General features: G+C 35.8%; 1 protein-coding gene across 4 annotated transcripts in view; it reads left to right on the top strand.

The window, feature by feature from the left end:
• Nucleotides 1-1,544: 1,544 nt before the first annotated feature.
• Nucleotides 1,545-14,101, top strand: part of LOC145769967 (eosinophil peroxidase-like) — a 45,003-nt gene continuing 32,446 nt past the window's right edge. The window contains exon 1 of one of the 4 annotated variants that reach the window (XM_082581535.1): nt 1,545-1,600. Coding sequence is in view for 1 of the 4 variants with exons in the window: in XM_082581534.1 (XP_082437660.1) it covers nt 10,434-10,527 (94 nt within the window). In the remaining 3 variants the exon portion in view is untranslated. Of the gene's footprint in view, nt 1,601-4,930; nt 4,950-10,421; nt 10,528-14,101 lie in introns of those variants that run through there. The other 3 variants (XM_082581537.1, XM_082581536.1, XM_082581534.1) reach the window with 3 other exon arrangements.

Below are 14,101 nucleotides of genomic sequence, written 5' to 3'. Positions count from 1 at the left end.
AACGACATATTTGATTTCTATTGAGAGGCACAATGTAGATCTGGCTGATTCAACGCCACATCACCATCATAGCACAAAGGGTAAAGTATCCCAGGCTGCAAAATCCGTTATTTTTACCGACTGAAATAAGCATTATAAATCACACATATCCGTATCAGATTCAGCCATCTAGAATATTGCCATATTTTTTACAATAGGTCGATTAATTTGCTGCAATTCAAACACCGATAGATCAACAATTACTTCACGCTTTTGAACGCACGAGGACAACTTCAGTTACGTTCTGAAATTAAACGTTTTGCAGCTGGTAAAAAATCACTATAGAAATATTTCTATGTAATAATCATATCAATGTTTTTAAGTCAATAGACCTGTATTTTCCAATATCAATACGCTTTGATCATGACCAGGTGAGGTTTAGATGGACTTGGATGATATTGGTAGTCAGAGACCTACCAATCTTCATTTTGTTCCAGTTATTGTCACAACAAAAATTATCGTTAAATTATAGAAACTACCCTTGAACGTTTAAACAAATTGTTCTGACTTTTGACAAAGCAGAGCGGTTGAGATCATCACCTGAATAAATTGCAATTCCCAAACAAACGCATTCCTATCGTTGCATACGGAATCGGGAACTCAATAAAAGCCCTGGTACGACGATCAAAGAACGTGGGTTCGACACCGCAGTTGAGCATACGGATGTGTTTTTGGCTGGGCACTAAATGAAATGACTGAAAGTAAACACAAAAATAGGTTTGCCTTCCAGTGTATAGAATTATGAACATTCAGATGTTGTTCTTACCTTGACCTGACTTGATTATTGTGATGTAACAATGCAAAGTAGAGTTGCCACATGAGACTTGCTTAGTTCCAGTGGAGCAACATATTTCGAAATGCCGTACAGCTATTTTTCTGCAAAGATAACCTAATTCTCTGAGCAGGCCATGTGGTAATAGGTAAGTCTAATTTTGATTAGCCTGTTGCAGACGGTGAATGAGTATGAGACTGCCGGTGTCGTGAGTCTAATTTTGATCGCCCCCCCTCCCCCTTTAGTCAGGTATTTACTAAGAGAAAGAGTCGGTCCACTTCTTCAAATTTTGAGACATTCATGTTTTGCACTACTTCAATGTTGAGTATTTTTATTGATAAAAGTTAAGAACTAAAATTCAAGCACTTATAGTTGTTATTTGAAGGCAACTGGTATTATTCAGGATTTCTTTAAACTTTTGATGAATGAGAAAGAAGGAAGCAGAATGCTTTCAGCAACCTTTGGGTTTAAAAGAAGAAGTTTATTTTGAGAAAACTACGTACAATGCTACAGCAAAAACGTGCATTTGTGACTTTGGTTTTGTATCTCTCAAAATAGCAAAATCCGTTTCTTTACATTGAATCAATGTCTTTAGACGTTGAATTAATGAAAAAGGGACGGATTTTGCTCGCTTGGTCATTGGGTAGAATTGAGACCGACAGAGTAGAGTGTGACGTCATCAAGACTTTTGTTTGGTATAAAGACGACGAAAAAACTAAACGCCTTAGTTGAGCGGTGGAGCAAGTCAGACGACTTCCAAAAAAATCTTCTGGACTTGAAGAAAGGAAGGTAAGTCGGTCAAATTACTTCTCAAAATTAGGTATTTGTGAGTTGGATGTAGAGCTGTTCCCTTGGCTGCAAATTTGCCGCTTTTTGCATGATTTAAGGTCTACAGATGTTGAATCAATGTAAAAAGTGACTGACTTGTTGTTTGGATTCAAATAAAACTTATTTTGGTTTCAAAATATGTTGTTAAATATTTGCAACCAAAGAACTTTATATGAAAGGAAGCACTTTTGCACAGTTTGACGTCGTGTTCTCTAAGTCCTGTGCTTTGTTTCAAGTTCACATTGAAAGGAAATGCGCAAACCAAAACTCCATCGAAATCACGATAAAGAAATTTTGTGTCAGAACGAAACTTCGTCTTCTCTCAAATATTTCTGTTTCGCATAGAATTCTATAGAATTTGTAGAACAACAAATTTTCTTGAACAAATAAAATTATAAAAAATATTATGATTAATTTTTGGGTAACATTTCCATGATCTAGTTATCAATTATGGCAACACTTTGAAAGAATTAACTTACCAACCAATTTTCTGAGGTTTGTTTAAAATACTATTTACTTTCCCACTCCTTGTAATGGGCTGAGAACCAATAATGCGGCCACGTACGTGACATACACATAAAGTTCCAAGTCTATTACAAACCACATCATCAACCATTAAAGTTCAAAGCGTAAATTTACCATGGAATAGATCTTGTAGATGAATATATTCCGAGTCACAATGCAAGCGGCTTATTAATACCAAGCTTAGACACACCAAGCAGAGATTTTCATCAAAAACGTGTATTTCTGTTCCAACACACATCTGCACGTGTCGACAACGAAAAGCAAAAACAAAATTTCGAACAGATTTGCAAGAGCAGGCCTAATGGCAACAGGAAAGAGCAAAGAAACAATGAAATTGTGAAGAAAATGTATCTTCGATTAATTTGGCAACTTATCTAGACGCCACAGTCGGACAGAAGGCATCCTAACAAAATAATAAAAATAAAACGAATTGTGGCACTAAATTAGGCATGAAGGGCGGTGATTATGGTGTAAGTTGCAGGTAGATGATATAAGTCGTTGCGGTTGAGTGCATTGCGTTTTCAGAGAAAATTATGACGTGACAAATTCTTGGTTCCATTTGACAAGCTCAATTTTTAGTCTTCATCAAGCATAGCTTGCATTGGCTCGTGAGTGTCTTTGACCGTTGCTGTGAGGATCTCAGTCAGCAAAATCTTTCGTTTTTATTTATTTTTGCATTGTTAAGCTTGTAAAAATGATTGATTTTGCTGTGTGGGAAGGCTGCGATGCAACAACTATTTGTGATGTGTTACTGCTTTTCACTGCGTGGTGTCTCTGTGTTATAACATAGAAATCTGAATTCTTACAGGGAAGTAATTCATTTGTAGGTAGACTGTACAGCCGTTTCGTCATCTCTTTGTGGTACATTGTAGTTATCTACATCTCTTTTATGTAGCCCAGAAGTGAAGTAACCTACTGACACATTTTGTTGCAACACCGCCAATATGTTGCTCTGTCTGAGTTGTTGATGAATGAATGAATCCAGAAAAGTGGTCCCTTGCCGCTGTCCCATAGTTTGACTTCTTTGTAAACAAAATTACTGAGTTTATGTCAAATGCAAATACACTTAAAGCAGTCAACCACAACATCAGTTAGTAGCGTCAGTTTCAAGCAGGTGCTGCCATTGACAGCTGTTGCGTATTATTTATTACGAGACAGATCGTTCTGGTTTTAAGAGAAGTGATGGAAAGTCAGATTCAAATGAAGAATTTTTTCTTCTATCAAATTTACCAGAGGGTAAAAATTTGCATATGTAGCATGTTATTTTAGGAAAATTGTAGAAAATTTATTTATTTTTATTCAAAGTGAAGCGTATTGATGATAAATTGAACAAAGGTTCACTACCTCTCGCATCGAAAGTAATGTTGAGCCACAAAGGGAGATGGAATTGAATTTGGTTATGAATTGAAACGCTGACAAAGAGTTTACTATTTGCATTGTGCTCGATAATAAAAATAGCTACGTCTTTACACTATTTGTTTGTAATAATTATATCAGTACATTGTTTTGTGCCAGGACAGCTGCTTATTATTAGTTGCTGTTTTGTTAATGATCTTTATTTTGTATATCTGGTGTTCAACCGAGATATGCTGTAAAGTTAATTAAGAAATATTTGGTCGTACAAATGACTAAAGCTTTTATTTGTCGCTCCTCATTCTTTTCTTGCCTTTCACCTGCGCGATCCGATCTCTGGTGGGATTTGGGATGAATGGAAAACAGCCACGTTGCAAAGCAGATTTGATTACTGTGGTTTATTGTATGTTGGCGTTGTATTCATGTAACAACATATCGATTTTTTGCGTTTGCATCCTGAGACTGGATGCTATGAAAGAGTTATGGGGAAATTAACATGGTCACTTTTGGTCAATTCCAAGGGGAAACAAAACAAAATTTATAAAAAAGTTTTCTTTTACAAAATTAACAGCAGAGTCAATGCCGACAGTTGCGCCTTGAACTATAAAAAGCGTTTTTTATATATTTTGTTACTTATAAAATCAATCAAGCTGCACTAACTAACAAAACAAGTCCATTGCAATAAAAGATAATTTTCCATGAAACGACCAACAAATTTCAATGATTGTTTGAAATGTTTTAGTTTTATTTGTATGAACTTGAAATCATCGACAAACGCAAACATTGACGAGACAAGAATAACCGCAAACAATCGTCTCTGTCGCGATGTGGTAGACACATCCGGGATACTAGGTCTCCAGATGTAGTTTCATGAAGAATACTTCACTTTAGATGTTAAAAAAACAGAGATTTTTTATGGTTGCAGCAGTTTGTTCATTATATCAATTTAGAGAATACCTACAAAAACCTTAAATATACAATTAACAAACAAAATATGGCGTTGAATTGATGCAAGAAATCCTTTTCTTTTCTTCATTGGGTTTAGGGAAACATATTTCTCATGGGAGATCACAGACAACTTAAACAAATGTGAGTTTTGACACATTTTTGAAGTGAGTGTTTGTTATCATAGGTTTGGCCGTTCTAAGTGCCTGGTTTTCGATGAAAGCCCTTAAACTACTGAATGTTTGTTATTGATAAAATTGAATTTTTTACACTTAAAAATCGGAACAGTTCAACGTTAATTTACTGTTATGAAATGTTGATTTCACATATTCGGTTTGTTTCTTGTCTCCACGTTTAACAGGAAAAATATTTTAAAGACAATCAATCAAACGTTTTTCATTTTTGATCCAAATTAAACTTACATTTTAATTATTGGTCGTACTTGAAATAATAACGACATCAGAGTTAGCTCCTTGAAGTAAATATGGTAAGTATTTGTTTTTACAACTCAAAGTTCAAATAGATGAAAGCAGTTTATAGAGCATCGTGATATTTGTAACTCTGTGAACTACGAAACTATCTTTTCGTTTTACTAAAAATTTTAGTTTGTTACTTTTGACGTTTATAAAAATATATTTAATCTAAAACGTTTTGACGTTTAATCTAAAAATACTATAAAAGTGAAAAGTATTTTTCGTTTTATTTTGAGCTGGAAGACTTGCAGCGGGTTCATTAGTGACAGCCAATACTGATGCAAATCAGCAAATTGCCGACGTAGGCAATTTATCTGGACTAGGTTCTCAGGGTAAGAAAGATTTCATTAGACCAGGCATGTGCAAACTTTTTCACTGGAGGGCCAAATACAAAATTTTGAATGATAACGCGGGCCACATGATTTTTTCAGAAAAAATTAGTATCATAAAACTACTTTCCTTTGAAAGTAGTTTATGTAGTTAAGAAATAGATTTAATACAGTCTACGACACACTTGTGCGAAGTTTATTGATAAACTGTGAATAATTGTCGAAGGAAGATGAGGAAACTAAGTTTAGTCAAGCGTATTTAATCACAGTGTGATTTTTGCTGTTTGCATTTGAAATATTTGCTTTCACAGAACTACAAGCAACTCGAAGTTGACTTTTCAAATGTTGGTCCGATAGTTGGCCTCTTTGCAATATTTTATCTTAGAGAAAAATTGCTCGCAGCAATATGTGCTTCCAAAAAGTGAAACGGTTATCAAGACATGGTCGACAAGATTCTGATGTTTGCCCCTAACATAGTTTTTATAAAAGTTTACCAAATCATTTTCAACAGTAGACTATCTATGTAGCAACAACAACTCCATCAAGTATCAACTACGTCACTATGGTACTGTACAATGCCACACAGTTTTTTCTAAGTCAGTGGTCGGGAACCTTTTTGAGTAAGAGAGCCATTAAAGCTACAATTTTGGAAATACATTTCCGTGAGAGCCATAGGTTATACTGCAATGCCTTAACACTTAATACAATAAACACGTGGTGGCACTGGTGAAGTTTTGAAAGTGGGAACACGTCTTCGCAAGATGAGAAAAACAGCGGGGGGTTTGGGGGGTATCCCCCACCAAAAAAAAAAGAAGAAAAATTACAATTAATTTGGTGCATTCTGAGCGCATTTTCAGCTCTAAATTGTAATGAAAAGTGAGGATAAAACTTTCGCGCTTTGCAGTTTAGAAGATCGGATTTTTTTGGCGAGCCATATGCCGTCGTCAAAAGAGCCATATATTGCTCGCGAACCATAGGTTCCCGACCTCTGTTCTAAGTGGTAATCTCGCATTGCGAAATTATGCAGCCCAGCATTCTTGCATCACAAAGCGCAATATTTCTGTGCACAGCGTGCGAAAATTTCCATTGCTTTGATGCAAGACGGACTATATAATATGTAAACTGCATCAAATAGTGATGGCTAGTATAAACTTTTAACATTTTGCTGAGCACCACGCGGGTCGCACGGAACAACTTGGCAAGCCGCAGTGCGGCCCGAGGGCCACTGGTTGCACATGTATGCATTTGACCAGTGGTTTTCAACCTTTTTGGTGGAACGGAACCCAATGAAAGATTCCAAAAGCTCGAGGAACCCCTGTTCAATAATTTAATTGCCTTATGCAAAAAAATCATTTGATTAATAAAATTAAAATACTCATGCTCAGGTTTATTTATGTAGGCTACAATAAAAATACAAACTCTAAAAAAACGAAAAGTCGGAATCGCAGCGAACGTGTTAAAGTGTAGCAAATTTATTATTAAAGGCAAACCTAATCAATATTTGATTATATTTAAACAATATGCATATAATAATACAACAGACTCTCGGATTTGAATGTAAACTTGCGGAACCCTAGACTTACTGGCGGAACCCTAGGGTTCTGCGGAACCGTGGTTGAAAACCACTGCATTAGACCAACACTGGTAGCAAGGTATATTGCAAGATCTGCTGCTTGGTTTAGAAATATTACAAGGAAAGCTAAAGTCTCAACTTAAAGCATGAGGTCAGAATTAAGAGTGTGTTGTGGCAACTCTATAGCCCGACTAGGTCATTTTTGTCACATGCAAAAGTCAGAAAAGCGCGACGAAGGCAGATGTATGATGCAGATAATGAGACCAAAGGTTGCGAGAATGTGTTGATTTAGATTAAATATGGTTAAAAACTATTCTTAGTCAAAATTTCCACTGTAAAATAGTCTTGAGATCAATGATGCAATTTATTACACAGAGGATCACAAAAGCACAAAACAATGCGAATGTTTGCAAATCAAATAAATGTCCATTTTTTTATTTTTTGTAAATGCCAGATACGGTTTCATGGAAAGATAGTTCCAGTTCACGTGTTGGGAAAACATACATTTTTGGTAGTTCAACATTGCAAGTGATGATAGAAAGTATAGAAGCCAATAAAGTGTCTGGGCCTATGGATAGCGTTGCTATTATTTTTGTAAACATGGACAATCATAATCATTTTTTCTCACTCTTTTATAAAACTTAAAAACTGTAAAGTGGCTTACGATATCAATTTGCATTTCCAAAGCCTTTACAAGAAAATGAGATTCAAAAAATGCAGTCAGTTTGTCGTATTTTTAATGTATTTGTTTTAACCAAATATCAATTTTACATGATGTAACATCATTTTTACGTTCTCCGTCACCAAACGACCGACATTACTTGTCACAATAGTTGCACAAAGCCCGATAAATAATGAGATTTGTCTCGTCATAGCTCGTTTCAGTTTAATCACGTGCTTCCTTATGCTTAGGGAGAGTCAATATGCGACTAAACAGAAAGTTTGCTGCACGGTTAGATATTGCATTCCAAGGGGTCGAATCCCACCTCTCACTCGTCCTTCTAGCACGTTTCAAAGAACCGTCGTTAGAAAAAAGTTCACAAAGACGCAAAATTGGGAATGGCGACGTGTGGTATATGGATATGTCTGGTTTTACAATTTAGACGAAATCATTGAACGCATGATTTCGTGACATAAACACAATGAATTCCACTTCATCCATAACATAGTCGCTTCTTACACATCTCACTATGAGCAGAACAACACAAAGCTATTTTAATGTACATTAGGAAACTTCGAGAACTTCACATGGGTCAACTCTTACACTCTGCTGTTATTTTCTTTGAATGTAGGCCTACGCTTTACTTCAGGTAAATGTGACGACAAAATCAACATGTCACGAGCAGACTGTCCAAGCCTCTATCATGGATCACTGATGCACTAAAAGTTTTGGTAAGATGTTGACAGAAATACTGACAGCAAAGAAAGATTGTTTGGGTGCTTTTGATTGAATAACCTGGCCATAGAATTCGACACAATACAAACTCTACCGGGATGGAACATGAAATTCCTCGATTGGAATACAGTCTTTTAAAATGCGAACTTGTCGTTCAGATGAAAATCATAATAATAGATATGAACGAACTTCGCATCTTAAGAAGTCAGTCAAGTGTCTCCCTGGTTATCTTTAGATTATAAACTTCTTTTGTCCATTTTTGGGTAGGTCGCCACAGTTGAAATCCTGAACTGACCCAATGTGGTGGGAATTATATGGTGTCTAGAAATGGATTTCCTGTTCTATTGCTCAGTTCAACAATTGGTGACGTGGATAGACGTGAAAATGTTAACAAATAAATGAAGAGTTGGAGAAAGAAGAGGATTGGTTTGTTTGCTAAGATGTTGATGCAGTGCCACTCCATCTCAGAAGATGAATCTTCCAAGAGAAATCTTTTAAGAGGACACTTTGTTCACTTTGTGTTCTTAGGTCAGTCGCTCGACAATGCGGAGCTTCTCGATCGTGAACGCTGCTCCGACTTTCTCTTGTTTTCCAAAATGTTGATGGCTGGCTCCATCAGGAATCTTCACCCTAGTAAAGGTTGTCGAACTAAAATGAGGCGTAAATTCAATTATGAAACTTACTTCAGTAAAATGGCACAACTCTGCTTGAGCGCCAGAAAGTCTTTGTTTAACTAGTTAACCTTATTGGTTAGTTGTGACATCTCATATAAATTAAGTTATTGTCCACCATTTTGTGTTTTCAGTTTTCACACTTGCCGTTTAATCATCCACCATCCTTCTTTTTGACGCCCAGCATCAGAAAAGAAACTGAACTACCACAAACCACCTGCTTGACCTTACAAAAGTCGTTGGTTCGAAACCACTCTAGGGCATGAGCTCGTCTCAGCCCATCTGGTATCAGTTCTGACACCCCTCGGCTATGCAATCTGTTGATAACCTACTTAAAGAACTCCCCTAATTGTTGCTCATCGCGTAAGAGCTCGATACGCGACTGCTCGAGGTCATAAGCTTTCAACGTGATACTCAATGTCAGGCTTTCATTACACAAAGATCAGTTTTCTTTTTAGCGTGGTGTGCCACCGACACGAAACTACATCGTTTTATACCTCACCCGGTGGCGCGCCCCCCTGGTATGGACCTGCCTCGGCCGACTTGGGTCAAGCTCAACAGAATCCGAACCGGAGTCGGTCGCTTCCATTCCAACATGCACAAGTGGGGTTTGGCTCCCTCACTGGCCTGCGAATGCGGCGCGGAGGAACAAACTGCTGACCATGTTGTTCTCGAATGTCCGATCTATAAGGCACCAAATAGAACGCATGGTATAGCAACGCTGGACGAAGCTACACTCACCTGGCTCTCCATCACCTGCCCTGAAATTTGATTTGATCTAGTCTCAAACGAAAGAAGAAGAAGAAGAAAAGAAGAAGAAGAAGAAGTTTTCTTCATTTCTGTAAACTTCCCAAAACGAAAGGATTGAATCTGGGAAATGATAACCAGAAAACTTTTTCCTTACCGTGATCCGTGACTTTTTCAATTGCAACAAAGTATTACTTTTGGAACGTGTATCGTCAATGGTTTTGACATATTTTATTTTATTTTTGTTTACCCAAAACATATACAGACATAACATTTCTTTCTGTGAACAGAACTAAAATGAAAAACATGTTGAGGGAAATTGGTGTCACTCAGATTTATGTGCCTTTGATGGAACATGGCACACCTCAACCAAAGGTTCTTTGCAATTTCTTCTTGAGACATTAATGAAGTTCTCCAATTGGGCGGAATGAGATGGCTTGGGCACGTTGAGCGCAGCAATAGCTCGATCTCTCAGGTCAGATGCGTCAACATTGCAGCATAGCAGGGTCAAGGTAGACCAGAAATGTTTTGGTAAGAACTCGTTCAGCGTGATCTTGCCTCACTTTTTTAATCATAAAAAATGAGGCTGGTAAACTATTTGTTGCGTTGAGACTATACCAACTATAAACGTGTTCTGGCAAACTTGTTGCCATCACGGAGTGTCTGTTGTCTCAGAATATTTATTGTGACGTCATTAAAAGGTGAATTAGATCTGGCATGGTTGAATTTATTGTATTTATAAATCAAGTTGGTTTTCTCGCGTGCCATCGATTCCAGTACAAATGAAAGACTACTTTGAAGATAGACCACTTCCAACATCGGAGCAGTTTATAGGCGGAGGTGTTTACCATCAGATTTCACATGCAAGTATTGAAGGTAGATGCAACAATTAGGAGAGATTCGTTTGAAGATAGAGTTGTACAGATGTACAGAAGGTTCACATTGCAAACAAGCAGTGCGGAAACTTCCATAAAAGTATTTTAAAGTGGCGCAGAAAGCAATACGCCTTGTTTCATGATGATTGGTTGCAATTTATTGAAATTTGCATCCGTTAAGTATTTGCAAAGTTTTAGTGTAGATTTTTGATTTCATTTAATTTACTGTAATTAAATATTAAATTTTTTAAGCAAACTTGTTAGAAGGTTGTTAAGCATTGAACTGCATGTTAAGCATTGAATTAGATTCATCAAATAGAAATTGTTTGGAAGGAGGCTTTAAAATTATACAAATGATCTTAGAGAAGAACATTGAAAACCAATTGCCTCACCTAAAACTGAATTGAGTTTTGTAAAAACAAGAAGCCATGTTTTATGAGAAGTTTTTATATTACGTGAGGTGGTTAATTAGTAAGCTTCCAAAGCAATAGAAGGTGTTTAACATTTTTGAGATTCATTGAACAAATCCATTGCACCTATACCGTGATGTCATAGATTATGAGACAACTCGACTTTTTACATTTTATGTCTTTGCTGTAGCACAAACGTCATGTCTTACATGAGATGGTGCAAAAAACGATAAACTTTTTTATTAGTGGGCTTTTTAAAAACTATTAAAGTTATCAAGTAAACAAGTTCGGATAGTTGTGTAGGCTAATTTATTGATAATGCTTTCGCCGCCGTAAAGGTAGCATTTTCAGTATCTAAACAGCACTACATAAACATTATAAAAAAATAGTTTTTTATTTTAATTAAAATAACATTAATGTTTTCATTCGAATGTGTTTAAAAAAGTAAAATACGCAAGACGCTTGTGCTCAGAAAACAAAACAGTATCGCGGCAATCATTCGTCTATCATGAAAATATTATCTAATATCTAATATCTCCTGAGGGTTGGTTATTTATTACATATCTTATATCTGCTGTAGTCATTGAACTCAACAATTCATTGCAGCCTTGCGTTTAAGGCTGCTAACTTTTAAATGCGTTTATTTGATTTGTCTCCTAAAACGTTTTTACTTTTCAGAAAAGTTGTTAAAATTTCTAATTATGACGTATTCCAAATTTCAGAATTATAGCTTTTCAAACTATATTAAATAATCAATAAAAAATCAACCAGGTTTGGTAACTACAAAAATTTGTTGGTAGAGCATTCGCCGCCGTAAAGGCGGCTTCATCAGTACTCTATAAAAGCACAAATAAATTAGCATTAAAAAAATAATATGTAAAAAATTATAACAGCATTTAAATTGTTAACGGAAAGCTTCAAGTCAGCTTAAAATTATTTCAAACCTAGACTTTGTTTACATTTAATTTAAATTATTATTTATTTATGGTTCAAACGTTACCTTTTGAAGTGTTACCTTGTACTTTATAATTTTTTACATATTCTTTTTTTAATGCTAATTTATTTGTGCTTTTATAGAGTACTGATGAAGCCGCCTTTACGGCGGCGAAAGCTCTACCAATAAATTTTTGTAGTTACCAAACCTGTGATTTTTTATTGATTATTATACGTTTGGTTGAATCTTCTCACATGGATCCTACAATTATTGATGATTAGCAATTCCAATAACACCGAGAATAGACCTCCCCAATCCCCGGACTTTTTTTTGTTTTCATCTATATTGTGACTTTTCTGCATGGGTTTTCAATGCTGATTTCAAAAATATGCATAAAATTTTTTTTCGATCAATGTCTGGGAAGTTATTTGCTGTTGCTTGGCAACAACTTTTCATAAAAATTACAAAAATCTCCTTTAAAACCCCTTTACTATCTAGATTATCTAAAAGCATTTCTTCTGCTGAAGAATTTAAAAAAAAAATTATAAAAATTGGATAATCGGTACCAGAGTTATGACCGTTTAAGTACCCAGATTATGCAGTCATGCATGACTGATTTTTGTTAATTTATTGCCAAATGATACTAGAAAAATGGTGAAAGTTGCTGTCAAGGGGTTTTTGGGGGTAAGGAGTTCAAAAAATATATTAAAAAGTGTCTCAGAGCAACAGAAAAAAAGTTATTAAAAAATTGATACCAACAGTCATGCATGAATGATTTTGTCGCAGTCGCTTCATTCCTACAATGAGATGTATTCCTTAGGCACCACAAACGTTAAATGCCTGGAGTCATATACAGTATAACGTGGAACCGATCATCTCAATGTAACTAACATCTGGGTACCCATTGCACTTGATGTTAGAATACACGCTACATTGCTCGGAAAGAGCTCTGATCAAGTGCAAGATGGTCACAGTCCGCCACAATTTCAATAGCATCTCTCACCCAGCATAATGTAGTCTATGTATCTAAATCATGTGGCAAAAAATGGATTAAGTCAGCTGAACTTAACGATAACCTTCTGTAATGCATTTCAGGTTTCACTATTGATCAGTTAGCATTTTCTACTTGTATCTTGTATAATTAATATAGCGTATTGTATACACTTCTACTGTCTAATATTCCGTGTGTATTCATGTATCCATCATGGAGCTGAGGAAGAGTAAAATAAACAATGGTGGTTTGCTTGGTAATTTGCAGCCTTTAAAACATTTTAAGGAAGGACAATTTAGACCAACTACTGGAGATGTTCTTCAGAAATACATATATCATCTTCAATTAAATCCTCGTAACCACCAGAGTGGGAAGCTCGCAGCTTGAGATCCAGCAGTATGTCCAGCAAAAGTATGGCAGCCTGCTTGCATTCCACTGATGACAAAACAAAATATCCAAAACAAAATTATTCGTTTGGTTGATGAATACAAGAAATACAAACATGACAAAAAGGAATCTGCTGCTTTAATTAAATTTCGAGAAACACTGACAACACGATTTAGGATATCTGCTAAGAATGCCGAAAATCTTATTAACAAAAATAAAACATTGCTACCAGAAGATAAGGCAGAAGGTATACAGTTTCTTAATTACTTGAAACAAACCAACCAGCATCTCTTGGACCCCTTGATAGAAAGAGGTTGAAACGCTTCAAGAATTATGCATTGAAGAATCGAATAAAGGCAATAAAGTATGATGTATGTTTGTTCCCAGTATGCTTAACATCCTAATGATTTTTAAAGTAACATACCTATTAATTTTTGATACGGATGCATAAACAAGACATTTTTTACAGATAAATGCAGATTCTCAGTGCAGATTCGACTTAATTTATTGGGAAAATGACGAGGAGAGGAAATTAAGTCCTGAGGTAGATGGCTGAGAATCTGCATTTATCTGTAAAAAACGTCTTGTTTATGCATCCGTATCAAAAATTAATAGGTATGTTACTTTAAAAATCATTGGGTTGTTAAGCATACTGGGAATAAACATACATCATACTTTATTACCTTTATTCGATTCTTCAATGCATAATTTGTGAAGCGTTTCAACCTCTTTCTATCAAGGGGTCCAAGAGATGCTGGTTGGTTTGTTTCAAGTAATTTAAGAAACTGTATACCTTCTGCCTTATCTTCTGGTAGCAATGTTTTATTTTTGTTAATAAGATTTTCGATATTCT

This window comes from Aplidium turbinatum, chromosome 5, assembly GCF_918807975.1.
Source record: "Aplidium turbinatum chromosome 5, kaAplTurb1.1, whole genome shotgun sequence".
Taxonomy (NCBI): Eukaryota; Metazoa; Chordata; class Ascidiacea; order Aplousobranchia; family Polyclinidae; genus Aplidium; species Aplidium turbinatum.
This window is presented reverse-complemented; position numbering and strand designations above follow the sequence as displayed.